The sequence below is a fragment of the Neophocaena asiaeorientalis genome, unplaced genomic scaffold, assembly GCF_003031525.2.
Source record: "Neophocaena asiaeorientalis asiaeorientalis breed wild unplaced genomic scaffold, Neophocaena_asiaeorientalis_V1.1 scaffold357, whole genome shotgun sequence".
Taxonomy (NCBI): Eukaryota; Metazoa; Chordata; class Mammalia; order Artiodactyla; family Phocoenidae; genus Neophocaena; species Neophocaena asiaeorientalis.
In genome coordinates, this window is record NW_020173270.1 from 1475040 (window position 1) to 1491898 (window position 16859).

General features: G+C 38.6%; 1 protein-coding gene and 1 long non-coding RNA gene across 10 annotated transcripts in view; one reads left to right on the forward strand and one right to left on the reverse strand.

Moving 5' to 3' along the window:
• Positions 1-11462: 11462 nt before the first annotated feature.
• LOC112400159 (uncharacterized) lies at positions 11463-13180 on the forward strand. The gene is made up of 3 exons (XR_003003373.1): positions 11463-11761; positions 12372-12439; positions 13067-13180. It is a non-coding gene; the product is annotated as an uncharacterized LOC112400159 (long non-coding RNA).
• The window catches only part of LOC112400157 (zinc finger protein 177-like), a 30563-nt gene continuing 26627 nt past the window's right edge, over positions 12924-16859 (reverse strand). For all 9 annotated transcript variants that reach the window (XM_024745756.1, XM_024745755.1, XM_024745761.1 and 6 more), the window contains 4 exons: positions 16625-16751; positions 16097-16189; positions 15499-15581; positions 12924-14965 (listed from right to left, as the gene is read on the reverse strand). In XM_024745756.1, coding sequence (XP_024601524.1) covers positions 13856-14965; positions 15499-15581; positions 16097-16189; positions 16625-16751 — 1413 coding nt within the window. In that variant the 3' untranslated portion in view covers positions 12924-13855. The remainder of the gene's footprint in view (positions 14966-15498; positions 15582-16096; positions 16190-16624; positions 16752-16859) is intronic.

Below are 16859 nucleotides of genomic sequence, written 5' to 3' on the forward strand. Positions count from 1 at the left end.
ACAGAAAATATTCTAGGCATTAAATATCCACCATTCTTATTAGGGAAGATAGATAATAAACTAATAATTGATATATCAATTCATCAGTAACATGGGAAAACAATCAAGCAGGTAAAAAAATAAAGGGTATCCAACACATGCACACACACACACACACATATTATATATTGTTAGTTCCCAGGCCAGATAAAGAAAGGGGAAATATTAGGTCTTCCACACTTGGTCCAAAAAGATTAGAAAAAAATTATCAAACTTTTTACAAAAGAATTCAGAATACATGAAAGTACTGGGAAGCCTCCATGGGTCTCCGTTTGGAAACACTCAAATCAAACAGGTCTGTACTCTCTCCTTGCCTTGGACATGGAGCAAGGCCCTGTCATACTTGGCCCAACATTTGTCTATTTTATGAAACTTTTCAGACAATCACCTTTTCATATTATTTTTCAGTTCCTTTTTTATGGAACTGAAAAATTTGCTTTTATGTTTACTTACTTCTTCCACAGACTTTCTTCATGCTTCTTGTCTTTTAACATTCTGTATTTAAAGGTTAACTTCTTTTTGTTACATATCAATAACCTTTAATATATCAAACACAGACCACCAGGCCAAATGCTGGTCTACAAAACTGTATACAAATGATGACAATGAAAGTTCCACAGTTCATTACCTATGAACCTATGAACCATATTCATCCTCACTGTTCCCACAGTCCTTATTCTTCAGTAGAGAAGACTAAAACCCATACATACATGAGGTCAAAAAAAATCATGTGTCTAGACTCCCTTATAACTGTACTTACTACTAGGGGTCTCAAACCAGGAGTCCTTAGGCTGAGTAAGTTTAGTGAGGCAGTACCTAATAAAATGTTTTATTTTTCTGTTTATTTTGTAGTTGGATATAATTAATGTCTAATGAAATACACAGATCTTAAGTATTTAGTGGATGAATTTTGATAATTGCATATACTTGTATAATCACCAGCCTAAACAAGAAACAGAACATATTCATTTCCCTGGAAAGCCTTCTTGTCCCTTTCCATCCATTCCTTACTTCTTGCGCTCAGACAAGCACTTTCTGATTTCACTGTTACTAGATACATTATGCTATATATGTATATTAGGCAATTAATACAGCATTTTCAAATGTGGGTCCTAACTGATTTTTCGTGTACTGTTTAGTGAAACTATGGGCAAAATACATTAAAATCTCCCGCTAGAATTTTGAAATTGTTTATTTCTTTTTCCACTTCTTTCAAGTAATGCTTTATATATTTGCAACAATATTATTGAGTGGATACACATTTGATTTTTTATATTTTTGGAGAAACAGATTTGTTTATCATGACCTCTGTATCTGTAGTAATGCTTCTTGACAACGTTGTCTGACATAAGGATCAGCTTTTTGGGAGAGAGTTTCTTTTTTTGGCATATCATTGGTAACACTGTATCTGTTTTGGATGCCAGTGTCTGCCAGTACAAAGAGTGGCACGGTGTCTGGCACACCAAAGGCACCCACTAACTTGTGACTGACAGAGTGGAGCTCCTTCACATCACTCTTCAAGTACACCTAGGTTATACCTAAATAACTGTTCATAATACAACATATATCTGTTTTCATAAATGTATTTGATTACTCTAAGAATGTAAGGGTGGGAGGAACACCATCTTCTTTCAAGCACTCACACCAGCGTCGGCTTATCTGCACACCTGTCACTTGTTTCCCAAAGCCTCCTTATATGGACACTTAGTGCTCTAGGTCCTGCATTGGCAGTGGCACCCCAATTCCCTCTCCACATCTACATACTGGTCATGGCTTGCCGGCGTACCAGAGGGGAGCTTCATCCTTGCCCAGTGACTGTTAACTAGTTCTGGCCCTGGCAACCTAGCAAATTTCCTCACATTCAATGGGTTGCCATGATACCTTCTCTAACAAGGTCTGAAATCAATCTTGGGGAGAGGCCCCCACTATAAGTTTGGCCTTCCTTAGGTATTCTCCATGAACTCTAGGATATATGACAGAATTCTCTTTACAATTTTATACTTTACTTCTCCTGTTTAAATCAAAGTATGATTTCTGTTTCTTCATTTCATGCAGACTTATACACAATAGTGAAGACAGGTGATCCCTGGAGACAAAGTAGTAAAGATGACATTTTGGGATATGTTTGGTCAAACCTTTGGACTCAAGCATAGAGCTAAAAGCCTTGCCAATGGGAAAGACATTCATAGAATTACAACTGTCAAGCTATCACCTGTGATGATTACGGTACAGCTCTTGCCTTGGGAGACCAGGTGAATGCTACACTTAACGGTACAACAATAATGGTGATTATAATGGTTGTGGTGAGAGATGGATTCTTTTGAGTGTAGTTGCCCAGACAATGACAAGCTCAGATCTACAATCTCAAGTCAAAGTCTGAAACCAGAGAGATTCCATGACAGGTTAAAAACTCATTTCATGTGGTCACATGGGGAAGATATTGCAAAAATCAAATGCAGGGTTCAAGTATTCAACCATACTTAAAGTCAGTCTCACATACTTTTTCATGTGAAAATGAGGCACTGATCAGGGAAGAATGAGACAGGAAACTTGAAATAGGGATATCTACGGGGACCCTGATGACACTTACAATACTGAACCCCCAAGACACTCTGAGCCTCCCTTATCAGGGAAGTAGCTTGCGTCTTAGGTTTCTGAAGATACTAGCCTTCCTCTGCTTGACAAATGTGTGATAATCTCACTTAGAGCAGATGCCTTGGAAGGAATCCTCATTCTCGAGACCCACCACAATTACCTGCCGTTGCCTCTGGACACACAACTAGTGCAAAATCCAAGGGGACAGGACAGTATGCAACATAAGGTAGGAGAAAACAGCTTACATACAAAATAAGCCCAACTCTGCGAATATGTATCAAAAGGGTTTGGTGAACATGTAAACTCCTAGGAGTTCCTAAGGGATTAAGCTCAGGCAATTCCAGTGAATTCAAGTAAATTGTATGGTAGGCTGCCAAGGCTCTTTCAACACCTAAGTACAGTTGCCCCACCTCCTCTTCCTCAGTCTATGTCTATGGCTTCCTGTGGTATTCCTTACACCCAGCTGGCTGAGACAAAACCTGGTTTATAGATGGGTCTGCATAGTAAGCTAGTTACACCTGGAAGTTTAGACCTGAAGCTCTATATCCTTACTGAAGGGATGACCCTGAAAGGCAGTAGTAATTAAAAATCTTCCCAGTGGCAGAAATTCAAGCAGTATATTTGGCTGTCGCTAGGTCTGGAGTGAAAAACAGTCACATGTATGGATACACATTGCTTCACAAACAGTTGTCAATCATTTGACTGGAGAGTCAAAGACGTGAATGGGACAAGATTGGAAGGTTGATGACAAGAAAAGTAGTCTGGGAAAAGTATATGAAAGGATGTCTCTGAATGCACATAAACTGTAAAGTTATTTGTGTCCTATATGAATGTCCACCAAGAGCAATCCACTATAAATAAGACTATTAATAATCAGGTGGACAAAATGATGCAGTCCATAGATGTGAATTACTTTTCCCAGTCAAAACAGTGTTTCCTCAATGGGTCCATGAACCAAATGGCCATGCTAAAAGGGATAAAGCCTATCTGTGGGCTCAACAATATGGACTTCCCTTCTCCATGGATGACCCAGCTAACACTACTGTTGTGTGCCTGGGAATGAACATTTGGGTCACTCCACCAGGTACATAACCCAGACCAGGTGAGGGTCTCATTGAGGGCAAGGGAAATGTGAAACTGATTGTTGAAGAAGTAACCCATGGATGTCAACCACAACCTCAAGACCAATTAGAGAAACAAGAACTGTAGTAGTTCTGCACGCTTTCTCTTTGCTTATTATATGTATGCATTTATTTAATGCATATGTTTATTTATATAAACGAACGATTCATTTCTATCTCCTCCCCATTTTAATTTTATACATAAGGTGTTAATGGTTAACATTACCATTTAGTCTTTAGGAAACTATATCTGCAAGTCTGTGAACAAATGTGAGGAATTCCGTTTTCTTCACTATGTCTTAATCATTCAAGCACTGACTATAATATATCCTCTAGTAAATCAACAGATGAAGGAATAACTTCATCAAGTAATTAAAATTCTCTCAATTTTACCTTCTATAAAACTCTCAAATCATTTCATTTATTTCCTTTTCCATAATAATAATCCAATTGTAATTTACCACCATCGTGTTTTAAAGCTTATTTATCATAAGCTTCTAGGTTGACTCTCATACTTTCTGAAGACCATTCTCAAACTAGGAGTTGTAAGTAGATTCAAATTACTCCTTTGATTAAAATATTTCCTAAGTTTCCCATAGCCTTAGAATATAATTCAGAGTAAGTAATTCCCTTGGCCCTATCCCCCACTCTCCAATATACCTCCCAACACACTCTGGTTCTGCTCTGCTTCAGACAACCCTCTTTCCTCACCTTAGGAAATACACTGAATTTGCAACTTCTCTGGAATTTTGCTCATGAAGTTCCCTTCATCTGAAATGTTCTCATTCATTCTACACCTCCTCACCTTAGCTCAACAACCTGATTAGCTAAGTCATATCCATGCTTTCATTCTCAAGTCAAATATCAACACCTCCTAATATATCTTCTCCCCTCATATTAAGCCATTATTATGTCCAGATAACAAACTTGCCAACAATCACTTAAAATGTCTCCCTAAATAAACTGTAAACCCCATAGAAGCAATACTATCCTTATTTCGATCTCCATTGTTTCCCTATTTCTCGAAGACAGCCTAGCTCATTAGGTGGACTGTCAGAATTGGCAATCCCCACACAAATGTTACAGCATAGATATGCACAAATTGAAGTAAAACAAACAAAAAAACTACAACACAAAATGAAATAGGAATCATATATAATGTCTGTACACAATACAAATCAAAACACTGTACTTCTGAAAACGTATTTGAGTACTCTTAGGAAGAAAGTGGACTGGATATCAACATTTTTCCCCCCTCATCTCGCAGCTTGTGGGATCTTGGTTTCCTTGACCAGGGACTGAACGCAGGCCCCCAGCAGTGGAAGCACAGAGTCCTAACCGTTGGACCACCAGGGAATTCCCTGGATATCATTTTTGAAAACAAGTGCCTTGAAGTCAAAACTAAAATGTGTTCCTTATGTTTCTCCAGAATAATTTTAATCCTATTTTAATGTTGATTTGGAAACTACCAAATGGCACAAGATTTATGGAAGGGATTTATATACCCAGAAAAATTAACCATGTTTTGGACCTTTGACCTAGAAACCCAACTTTAAAATCTAGTCCTGAAGATGCACCTCTACAAACGTGAAACAACATAGCACACTGTTAGTAGTGCTAAATCACAGATGCCAGAATAATTGATAAAGGTTGTTAGAAAACAAGATATTCTGAGTGTCAAAATATTACCCCACATATTACTTTCTTATTCAAGAAAAAAGTAGTTTACCTTTAAAATACAGGTCTCTGGTGATCATCACCTTAAGTAATCAAATGTAGCATCACTAACAGAAGAGTGATGTAAATCTGGGTCTTCCTGATTAAATACAACATTAAGATATACAACAGTATCTATGATATATTTTGTAAATGATCTTTTGAAGCCTGCAGACCAAAATGTAAGTGACAAACTATGACTCACAGGCCTTTTTTTGTGAATAAAGTTTTATGGAAAAACAGCCATATACACTTGTTTACTGAGATCTATGGCTACTTCCCCATGACAAAAGTAGAATGGACTAATTCGAGACCTTGTGGCCTGGAAAGCATAAAGTACTTCCTATCTGTCCCTTTTCTTCTCTTTGTTTGTTTTTTGGCCATGCCCTGCAGCATGTGGGATCTTAGTTCCCCTACCAGGGATGGAACCTGTGCCCCCTGCATTGGAAGTGCAGAATCTTAACCACTGGACCACTGGGAAAGTCCCCTGTCCCTTTTCAGACAGTGTGTGCTAGCTGTTGTTCTGGATCCAATTACCAGTTGATAGAAATACAAGAAACAGAATAAACATTTAAACACACCATGAAAATAAAATCAGAAATATCAATATGCTCAAATAAACAAGCTAACTTTACACATCAAGAAACTAGAAAAGGAAGGACAAACAAAGCCCAAAGGTAGTAGAAGGAATGAAATAATAAAGATCAGAATGGAACTCAAAGAAATAGAGAATAAAAATAAAATAGAAAACACCAATAAAACTGAGAGGTTTGAAAAGATAAACAAAATAAGACAAACCTTTAGCTAACTCACCAAGAAAAAGAAAGAGGGCTCAAAATTAAATATGCAAAAGATACTACAACTGATACCACAGAAATACAAAGGATCATAAGAGATTGCTATGAACAACTGTACACCAAAAAACTGGACAACCTAAGAAATGGATAAATTCGTAGAAACATACAACCTACTAAGAGTGAATCATGAAGAGACAGAAAATCTGAACAGACTGATTACATGTAAGGAGATTAACCAGTAGTAAAAAAACCTCCCAGCAAACCAAAGTCCAGGATCATAAGACTTCACTGGTAAATTCCACCAAACATTTAAAGAGGAATGAATATCAATCCTTCTCAAAATCTTCCAAAAAACAGGAAGGAGGGAGTACTTCCAAACTCATTTTATAAGACCAGTGGTATCTTATACTATAACCAGACAAGAACACTACAAGAAAAGAAAATTACAGGCCACTATCCCTGAAGAGCACAGATTCAAAAATCCTCAACAAAATATTAGCAAACCCAAATCAATAATACATTAAGAGGATCATACACCACGATGAAGTGGGATATATCCAGAGATGCAGGATGGTTCCATATCTGCAAATCAATATGATACACATTAACAGAATGAAGGACAAAAATTGGGGACTTCCCTGGTGGTGCAGTGGTTAAGAATCCACCTTCCAATGCAGGGGACATGGGTTCGATCCCTGGTTGGGGAACTAGATCCCACATGCGTGCTGCAACTAAGAGTTTGTATGCCACAACTAAGGAGCCTGCCGGCCGCAACTAAGGAGCACACATGCCACAACTAAGGAACCAGTGAACAACTAAGAAGCACACGTGCAGCAACTAAGGAGCACATGTGCTGCAACGAAGGAGCCTACCTGCTGCAACAAAGACCCAGTACAACCAAAAAAAATTTTTTTTTTTTTTTTTTTTGGTCAAAAAAAATTCTTTTTAAGTTAAAAATAAAGTTAAAAAAGGGATAAAAATCATATCATAGTCTCAACAGAGGCAGAAAAGAGCATTTGACAAAATTTAATATCCATTCATGATTAAAAACTCAACAAAGGAGGTACAGAGAGAATGCTGCTCCATAATAAGGACATATATCACAAGTCCACAGCTAACATCATATTCAACAGTGAAAATCTGAAAGCTTCTCTAAAGTCAGGAAAAAGACAGGGATACCCATTCTTACCACTTTTATTCAACATAGCATTGGAAGTCCAGCCAGAGCAATTAGGCAAGAAAAAGAAAGAAAAGGCATCTAAATTAGAAAGGAAGAAGTAAAAGTGTCACTCTTTGCAGACAACATGATATTATATATAGAAAACCCAAAAGGCTCCACCAAAACACTGTTAGAACTAATAAATGAATTCAGTAAAGTTGTAGTATGTGAAAACAATATACAAAAATCAACTGCATGGCAGGGGGATAAATTAGGAGTTTGGGATTAACATATACACAGTATTACATATAAAATAGATAATCAACAAGGACCTACTGTAGAGCACAGGGAACTCTACTCAATATGTAATAACCTATATGAGAAAAGAATCTAAAAGAAGAGGGGATGTATGTATATGTATAACTGATTCACTTTGCTGTACACCTAAAACTAACACAACATTGTAAGTCAACTAGACTCCAATATAAAATAAAAACTAAATTAAATTGAAAAAACAAGAAATTATGCTAATAAAGTAAGAACTTATAAAAAATATCAATTGGGTTTCTATACACTAATAACAAACTACTAGAAAGAGAAATTAAGAAAACAATCCCATTTACAATTGCATCAGAAAGAGTAAAATACCTAGGAATAAATTTAACCAAGGACATGAAAAACCTGTACACTGAAAGTTATGAAATGTAGATGAAAGAAATGGAGAAGACAAAAATAAAAGGAAAGATATTCCGTGACTCATGGATTGGAAGAATTATTGTTAAAATGTCCCCCGTACCAAAGCAATATACAATTCAATGAAATTCTTACCAAAATTCCAATGGCGTTTTTCACAGAAATAGAACACACAATCCTAAAATGTGTATGGAACTACAAAAGGCTCTGAATGGCCAAAGTGATCTTGAGAAAAAAGAACAAAGCATCCTGCTGCCCAATTTAAACTGTATTATAATGCTATAGTAATCAAAACAGTATGGTACTGGAACAGAAACAGAGATCAATGGAACAGAATACAGAGTCCAGAAATTCAAAACCACACAAATACAATTAATTTATGACAAAAAAGCCAAGAATATATGATGGAAAAGGGACGGTCTCTTCAACATGCAATGTTGGGAAAACTGGACAGCCACATGCAAAGGAATGAAACTGGACTACTCTCTTACACCATACACAAAAATTAACTCAAAATGGATTAAAAACTTGAATGTAAGACCTAAAACCATAAAACTCCTAGAACAGAACATAAGCAGTAAGTCCCTTGGCATTGGTCTTGGAGATGATTTTTTGTATTTGACAACAAAAGCAAAAACAAAAGCACCAAAAGCAAAAATAAACAAGTGGAACTATGTGAAAGTAAAAAACTTCCTGTGTGGCAAAGGAAACCATCAACAAAATGAAAAGACAATCTACAGAATGGGAGAACGTTTTTGCAAATCATGTATTTGCTAAGGGGTTAATATCCAAAATATATGAACTCATACAATTCAACAGGAAAAGACAAATAATGCAATTTAAAAATGGGCAGAGGATCTGAATAGATGTTTTTTCAAAGAAGAGATATAGATGGCCAAAAGGTATGTGAAAAGGTGCTCAACGTTACTATTAAGGGAAATGCAAATCAATGCAATGAAATAGCACCTCTCTCAGAACGGTTATTATCAAAAAGACAACAAATAACAAGTGTTCGTGAGGATGTGGAGAAAAGGGAACCCTTGTGCACTGCTGGTGGGAATGTAAATTGGGGCTGCCACTAGGGAAAACAGTATGGAGGTTCCTCAAAAAATTAAAAATAGAACTATGATATGATACAGCAATTTCACTTCTGGGTACTTATGTGAAGAAAATAAAGACACTAACTCAAAAGATATATGTACCTCCATGTTCACTGCAATGTTATTTACAATAGCCAAGACATGGGAGCAACCTAAGTGTCAATCTACGAATAAAGAAAACATAGTGTTTGCATGCACACACACACATATACATACCCAACACACACACACAATGGGATAAAAAAAGAAGGAAATCTTGCTGTTTGCAACAACATGGATGGACCTTGAGGTCGCTATGCTAAATGAAGTCAGACAGAGAAAGACAAATACCATATGGTCATATGACCTCACTTATATGTAGAACCTTAAAAAAACAAACTAGAATGCATGGATAGACAGATCTATGGTTGCCAGAGGAGGGGAGAGTGGGATGGGATAAATGGGTAAAGGTGGTCAAAAGGTACTACTAACTTCTAGTTATAAAATAAATAAGCCCTGAGTACATACAATATGGTGACTATGGGTAATGATACTGTATTGTATATTTGAAAGTTGCTTAGAGAGTACATCTTCAAAGTTCTCATCACACACACACACAAATCTGTAACTATGGATGGCGATGGATGTTAACTAGACTTAATTCGGAATAGATATACAAACATTGAATCATTATGTTGTACACTTGCAACTAATATATGTCAATTATATCTCAACTTAAAAAAACTTCAAAATGTGTGACTTTTAAAAACGTGTTACTTTTCAAAAAATCAATATAATGGAGAAATAACGGCCAACGCTCTAGGTTAAAGGAGACTAAGACACAAAAAAATTGCCGTATATAAACCCTGATTGCATCTCAGATCCAAGACACTCAGAAGTGTATTTCAGAACAATGTGGAGGATTTTAGTTTTCACAGAGTAGATAGAAGGTGACATTATTACGTCAAATTTTCTTGGGGTAAATAACAGTTCTGTGGTTTAATTAGCACAATGTCCTTATCTTTAGGAGGTGCATTACCAAGTATTTAAAGGTCAAGTATTAATACATGGCTGCAATTTATTTTCAGCTTACTCCCTCGAATAACTCACCAAAAAATGTATTTACCTAGAGAAAGAGAGCAAACATGCAAAATGCCCAAAATGGGTGACTCTACTTCAACGGACATTAATTGTACCAAAGCTTCACATTTTATTTACGTTTACGACTTTTCAAACGAAAAATGTGGGGAAACAATACTTAGACCAAACACCCTGTTAATCAGAAGTTTAATTATCCTAGATATAGGGCAAAAAAGCCTCCATCCGTTTTTCTTGGAATCCCATGTTTTGAAGTTTTGTAGGGAGGTACAGGTTTAGGAAGTTCAAATGAAGAGATAAGGGAGCATCCTTGCTTCTCTTTTGTAGAAAGAGTTGTGGCCTATATAAACTTATATTTCTATACAAAAAAACGCACTCCATAGACATCCATTTAAGTACATTTCTACCCGAATGTAATGCGCCAAAAATAAAGAACGCACAAAGATAACGCCAAATTCTCAGACGAAACTTCTTTTTTTGCATAGAAAAGGAAACGGAGGCCCTTTCCCCCACTGCTCACCGGCATGTGCCGGAATCGCCGGGTGCGTGAGGACTCGAGGACACAGGGCTGGAGTCAACGAACCCTACAGGCGGAAATTCTTTACCTCTCGAAGAAAAATCACGAAGGCTGCTTTGGAGGCTTTTGAAGAGGGGAGCACAGGATGAAACCTAAACGACCCTGCCGAAGCGCCCTTAGGATATTTCGCTGGGGCGGCCTCTGGACCTGGCCGTTCCGGGAGGCCCCGAGGCCGCGGCGGAAGTGAGCGGGGTAGGCCTCTCTAAGCTGACCCCAGGGCGGCCCGGGACAAACTCGTTCTAATTCCACCTTCCATTTGCTTCCCTCTCCTACGCGCCGGCCTACCGGACGCCGGATTGGGCCGAACCACGACCAACCGGAAACTGCTCAAGAAACACCCGGCCAGCAGCGGAAGAGACTGCGGCGAACGAAGCTCGCCACTTCCGCTTCCGGCTCGGGAGGGGTCGGAAGAGGCGGGGTTTTCGCAGTGGCGCCGTCGGCCACGTTCGATCCCTTCAGGTGGAGAAATTCTAGTTTTCTCTGGCGTGGGTGCAGATGGGTTCCGGGTGGGCTAGGTGAGGGGGGTGGGGGGCGCGGTCTGTTTCTGAGGCGGGGTTGGAGGTGGGATACGTTTTGTGCGTATTTAGATCGCTGAATACTGGTGCCTGAAGGGCGTGGCTGCGGGCAGGGACCCACCCCAAGCAAGCACATCAAAATGTCTTCTACGTGCCTCTCGCCTCGTTCCTAGAGCCCTAACAGTGATTTTCCCATATCGATAATCCTGCCGATCCATGAAGTAGTCTGTCTCCTCCGGTCAATTCCACAAGGCAGGACACAGTGCTAAACTCAAATGCTGTCCCCTGCATCTGGGTTTTTTTCATTGTTGTTAAATCAGTAAGCAATCGAAGACAGCATCACGTTTGCTAGACCTCAAAACTACTTGGCACGTAAGATTTAAAGTTTCCCCTTTCTTTCAGTAGGGGGTGGGGGGATTGCTTGTAGCTTCGTAAAGTCCCAGCCTTTATACTTAATTTTTTTCTTTTGGTCTCTTGTGTTTCCCTGGTTTTCTTTATTTAGTTTTTCTTTAGATATTTACCTGCTAAGCTCCTGGTGGTCCCGAGTGACCCCTGCTGTGAGCAGTGGCCTCCCTTTCTAGACTGTCCCTATCAACCTCAGGGGGACTAGAGTCTATATCCAAGGTGGGGGAATCCTTATTTTGTAACAATTTGGTTTTCAGGAGGATGCTCTTACATGTTGATAGGCAGCGGTACTCAAGAGAGCCCAAGCACACTGACCAGGAGATTTACAAACTGATTTGAGTTGAGAAACCCTCTGAGGTTTCTTGGGAGCAAGAACAAAATGTTCCTTCCCCTTTTCCTTTTTCATTAAACATTGAGCCACCAGTCTCTATGGATGAGATCCCTCATATCCCACTAGGTTGGGGAATAAATCACTACAGAAGCAAAGCAAGGAGCAACAGAGAGATAGGTGAGGGCTGCTGGTGTCTTTGGTGGGGACAGCCACTGGGAAACTACTGATCTCTTTGTCTGCCACAAGGGATGTCATGGAGGAGATCTCTCTTGGTGTTGCAAGGAACATCATAACTAACATGGTGATGAAGAAAGGTAAGTAGTTTCTGGTTGTCCTTAAAAATCGGTAGGCATTAAATGTTATCCACTAGGTCAATAGGCCACATTTATATCAAGTGAATTAATGAACATTCATTATTAGGGGGAAAAGGATAAACACTATATAAGAATGAAAGGACAATTTACCAGAAACATATAAAATGACTACATTTTTATGCATCCAGTTATACTGCCTCAAAATACAAGATAGAATTTAAAAAACAATCTGACTACCCACAGTCATACTGGGGCATTTTAACATACCTCTCTCAGTAAAGGGGAGATCATGAGATAAGGTTTGTAATGATACAGATTTTAAAAACAATAAAATTTATCCATCAGATACACTGAAAATCTGTTATACCCAACAAATTATAGAATACATTGTTTTCAACTATACTTGAAGGATTCTTAAAACTTGACCATATGAGATGTATCAGTTGAGACTGAAATCCACTGAAACAGACTCTTCCCACAAGAGTGTTAAACCAGTTAGTTTATTTTTTTCATGTTACAAGAAGTCCAGAAATAAGCAACCCATAGTTGCTTATACATAGCTAAATAATATGTCCTTATTATATAATCAGTAGTGTATGACTGTCATCCTATTGGTCTATTCTCTAGGAAAAAAGAAGAGATAAGACAAAGGGCAAATGGTAAAGTGAAAACGCCAGATGCGATGCTCCCATTTCCATGGAATTCTTTAGAACCCACAAGCAGTGACCTCTGCCTCCTTTCTCATTGGCCAGGACTGTGGGCTCATGGGCACTCACAGCTGCAAGGAAAGCTGGGAGATGAATCCTTAAGAACTGTCCACACTGCTAATTTGAACACAGTTGTATTGTTACTTGAAAGAAGGAGGGGAGGAATGGATATTGGGACAGCAACTTCTTTTGTGTCACACATTAGGCCATGTAGCAAGTCTCTAATAATTTTCTGTTTGAATCTATGTCTTATAGAATCTGTGTCACGAAGACCATGCATTCTGTGCATAATGCAATTAATTTAGAAATCTATAACTAAAATATGCACAGAGTCTACACATTAAAATATATATTTCTAAATAACCTATAGTTTGGTCCAAGACATCTTGATGAGAAATGGACAATATTTAGTACTTAATTTCAATAAAAACATTATGTATCAAAACTTTTGTGATGTAGATCAAGGGGAATTTAGAGTGCTGTATGATCTTTAATACTCATCAATTAATGAGTTGTCACACTTTAAAGATTAAACACTCACTGATAAATACAATCACAGAACCATAACATTTATAAGGTTGGTCCCAGTATAACGTGACTTAAAAGTTGTGCCTGAAGGCTTTCTAAATTGGTCACAATAGGGTTTCTCTCCAGAGTGAGTTCTAAAATGAGTGAGATGTGAAGGACCTAAGGCTAGCCTGTAGTCATTTCATTCATATAGTTTCTGCCCTGTATGTATTCGTTTGTGCATTATAAGGTTAGTGCTGGTGCTGAATGCTTTTCCACACTGAATACACTTATAGGGCTTCTCTCCTGTGTGAGTTCTCATATGTACCCTTAGGCAAGAGGAATTCCTAAAGGCCTTCCCACATTCTTTACACTCATAGGTTTTCTCTCCAGTGTGAGTTCTCTTGTGCACAATAAGATAAGAGCCTGTACTGAAGGATTTTCCACACTGATTACACTCATAAGGTTTCTCTCCAGTGTGAGATCGTGTATGTTTCTTAAGGGATGACTGATCAATAAAGGATTTCCCACAGTCACTGCATTCATAGGGTTTCTCTCCAGTGTGGGTTCTCATATGTTTTTGAAGGGATGAAGGAACAGTGAAAGCCTTGCCACATTCCTTACAGTCATAGGGTTTCTCTCCAGTGTGAGTTCTTTTGTGCACATTAAGATGAGAGCTCTGGCTGAAGGATTTTCCGCAATGATTACACTCGTAAGGTTTCTCTCCAGTGTGTGATCTCACATGTTTCTTAAGGGAAGACTGAAAAACAAAGGCTTTCCCACAATTGCTACATTCATAACGTTTCTCTCCAGTGTGAGGTCTCACACATATCTGAAGGGACAAGGGGCCAGTGAAAACTTTCTCGTGTTCATTACATTTTGAGCTTTCCTCCACAGTACACATTTTTTTGTGGAAACTAAGGGAAGATCTTTTTCCATAGTCACTGCATTCACAGAGTTTCTCTCCAGTAGGTATTTGTTCATGTACTGAAAAGGAAGAGTGTAAGTTGAAGGACATAAGATGTTGATTACACTCAGAAGATTTCTCTCCTGGGAGAGTTAAGTGTTTCATAAGGGATGACTCTTGATTGAAAATTTTTCCACAACCATTAAATTCAATAATTTTCTCTCCAGTGTGAGTACTCACATGACTCCTAAGAGTTGAGGGATGGCCAGAGTCTTGCCCATATTCTTTATATTTGTTGCATTTCTCTCTCTTGCAATATCTTGGACAAATAAGGTGACAGTTCTTTCTAAAGAATTTTCCACAATGATTAAATTCCATTGGTTTCTCACCAGGGTGAGTTGCTGCCTACAGAATAAGGAATAAGTGGTGACTAAAGGCTTTCTCACTTTCATCACAGAGGAACTCACTCCCATGTGGATTCTGCCATATATATGAAGCATATTATTATGACTAATATTTTTACCATTTTCAGGGTGTGTGTATACATTTTGCGCTATTCTTTCAAGTTGAAATAGCTGAATACTCTTCCCAAGACCCCATGGTATTCATTCCCATCAAAGGGCATCCTAAATATAGTTTTTCTAGTCATGTGTGAAGAATGACTGAATTATTTATTAAATACTTAATAATTGAATCACATTTAAGTAAATGTTTACTTTTTGATATTCTCTGCAAGGCAGCAAGTGTTGAGGTAGGTTTGGAGATTTCTCCAATTTTATGGGATTCATAAAGGCTTTCCTGAAGCAGCTTTCTGATGAGTGAATTCCACTTGCCTCAAGTGTCTACCCTTGTTTGGGTGCTGCTGCTGTTTTAATTCCTTGAAATTCACAGAGTTCTCCCATTCTAAAAAACCAGGAACCATTTCTAGTGAATCTCACCGTTTTTATGCCATTGGAAGTTCTTTCCCCAGCAACATTCTGTGTAAGAATTGCATCTTTTGATTTAAGTTGAGTATCCTGGTCTGAAAGTGAATGGGGAAATTTTTTATAATTATTGGGAGAAAAAGTAGGGATGAAAGAAAAAAGGAGGCAGGCACCCTATGGATTTGTTTTCAAATAATAACACTAAATATAGGAGGAAAATGTGAAAGAGAAGATGCAACCAGTGACCAGAGAAATTAATTTAGGAACTTGGCTCTGGAAAAAGATGCCAATGATAGGGACAAGCAATGGAAATGAGAGGTATTTTACTAAGGATTCTGGAGGCTTGAGACAATAAGAGAAGGTATTATCTGGAAAGCAAGTGGGGAGAACTGAACAAAAAGTATTCAAGGAAATGTGAAATTGAAAGAGTAATTAAAATAGTTTTTCCTTTGAGACCAAATGGAAGTATGAATGAATGGAGAGATGGTGAAAGAAGGAAAGCTCATGTAATGGCCTCTGCCTTCTTTCCCACAATGACTGACATTCCCAACTGTATCACCCCTTGCAGGCTGTGGCTATTCCATACAATGACCCCTTTCTGCCTGGGGCTCACCTCTATAAGCACCTTGGAGAATTCGTCTCTGCTCTGGCCTCAGCTCTTCCTGCTCCACCTCAGTGAACAGACTGTGTTTGCAGAGATGATGCCCTGCTCATGGGGAAAGACACATGATGTGGGGAGACTGTGAAGGAAACAAGAAATCTTTCCACAAAATTGATTCCAATACTTTGGTTTTAAAGGATTCTGAAGATAGGCAAGTGCAGCTTTAGGAGGAGCAAAACAATCAGATTATATAACTATTTCACAGGGCCCCAAAACAGACATGCATACTCCTTGTCCCACATGACCTGACTCTTGAATTCCAAGCCCAAGATCTGCAAACTACCTAAATTTTTAAGGATCGAGAAAATACAATCAGTGCATTTTCATGGGAAGCCACAAGACTGCCCCACAAGGGCAGGAACCATCCATTCTGTCTTTACCATGTACTGCCATTCTTTTCACAGTTGCTGGAACAAATATGTGATGAAGAACTATTATGTGTATGAACAAATGAATACGAAGGAATGAGGTCAACTTTACCCACTGAGGCTAGGTTCCTAAAGTTCTCCAGCATCACGTCTCTGTACAGGATTTTCTGAGCAGGGTCCAGCAGTGCCCACTCCTCCTGTGAAAAGTCCACTGCCACTTCCTCAAAGGTCACCGAGTCCTAAAACATCACATGTACACAGGTTCAGCCAAGGACCATCTCTAACTCTGAACCAGAAAGATGGCGAGTGAGGCTGACAGGACTTGGGAAGGAGACCCAATGTGTAGG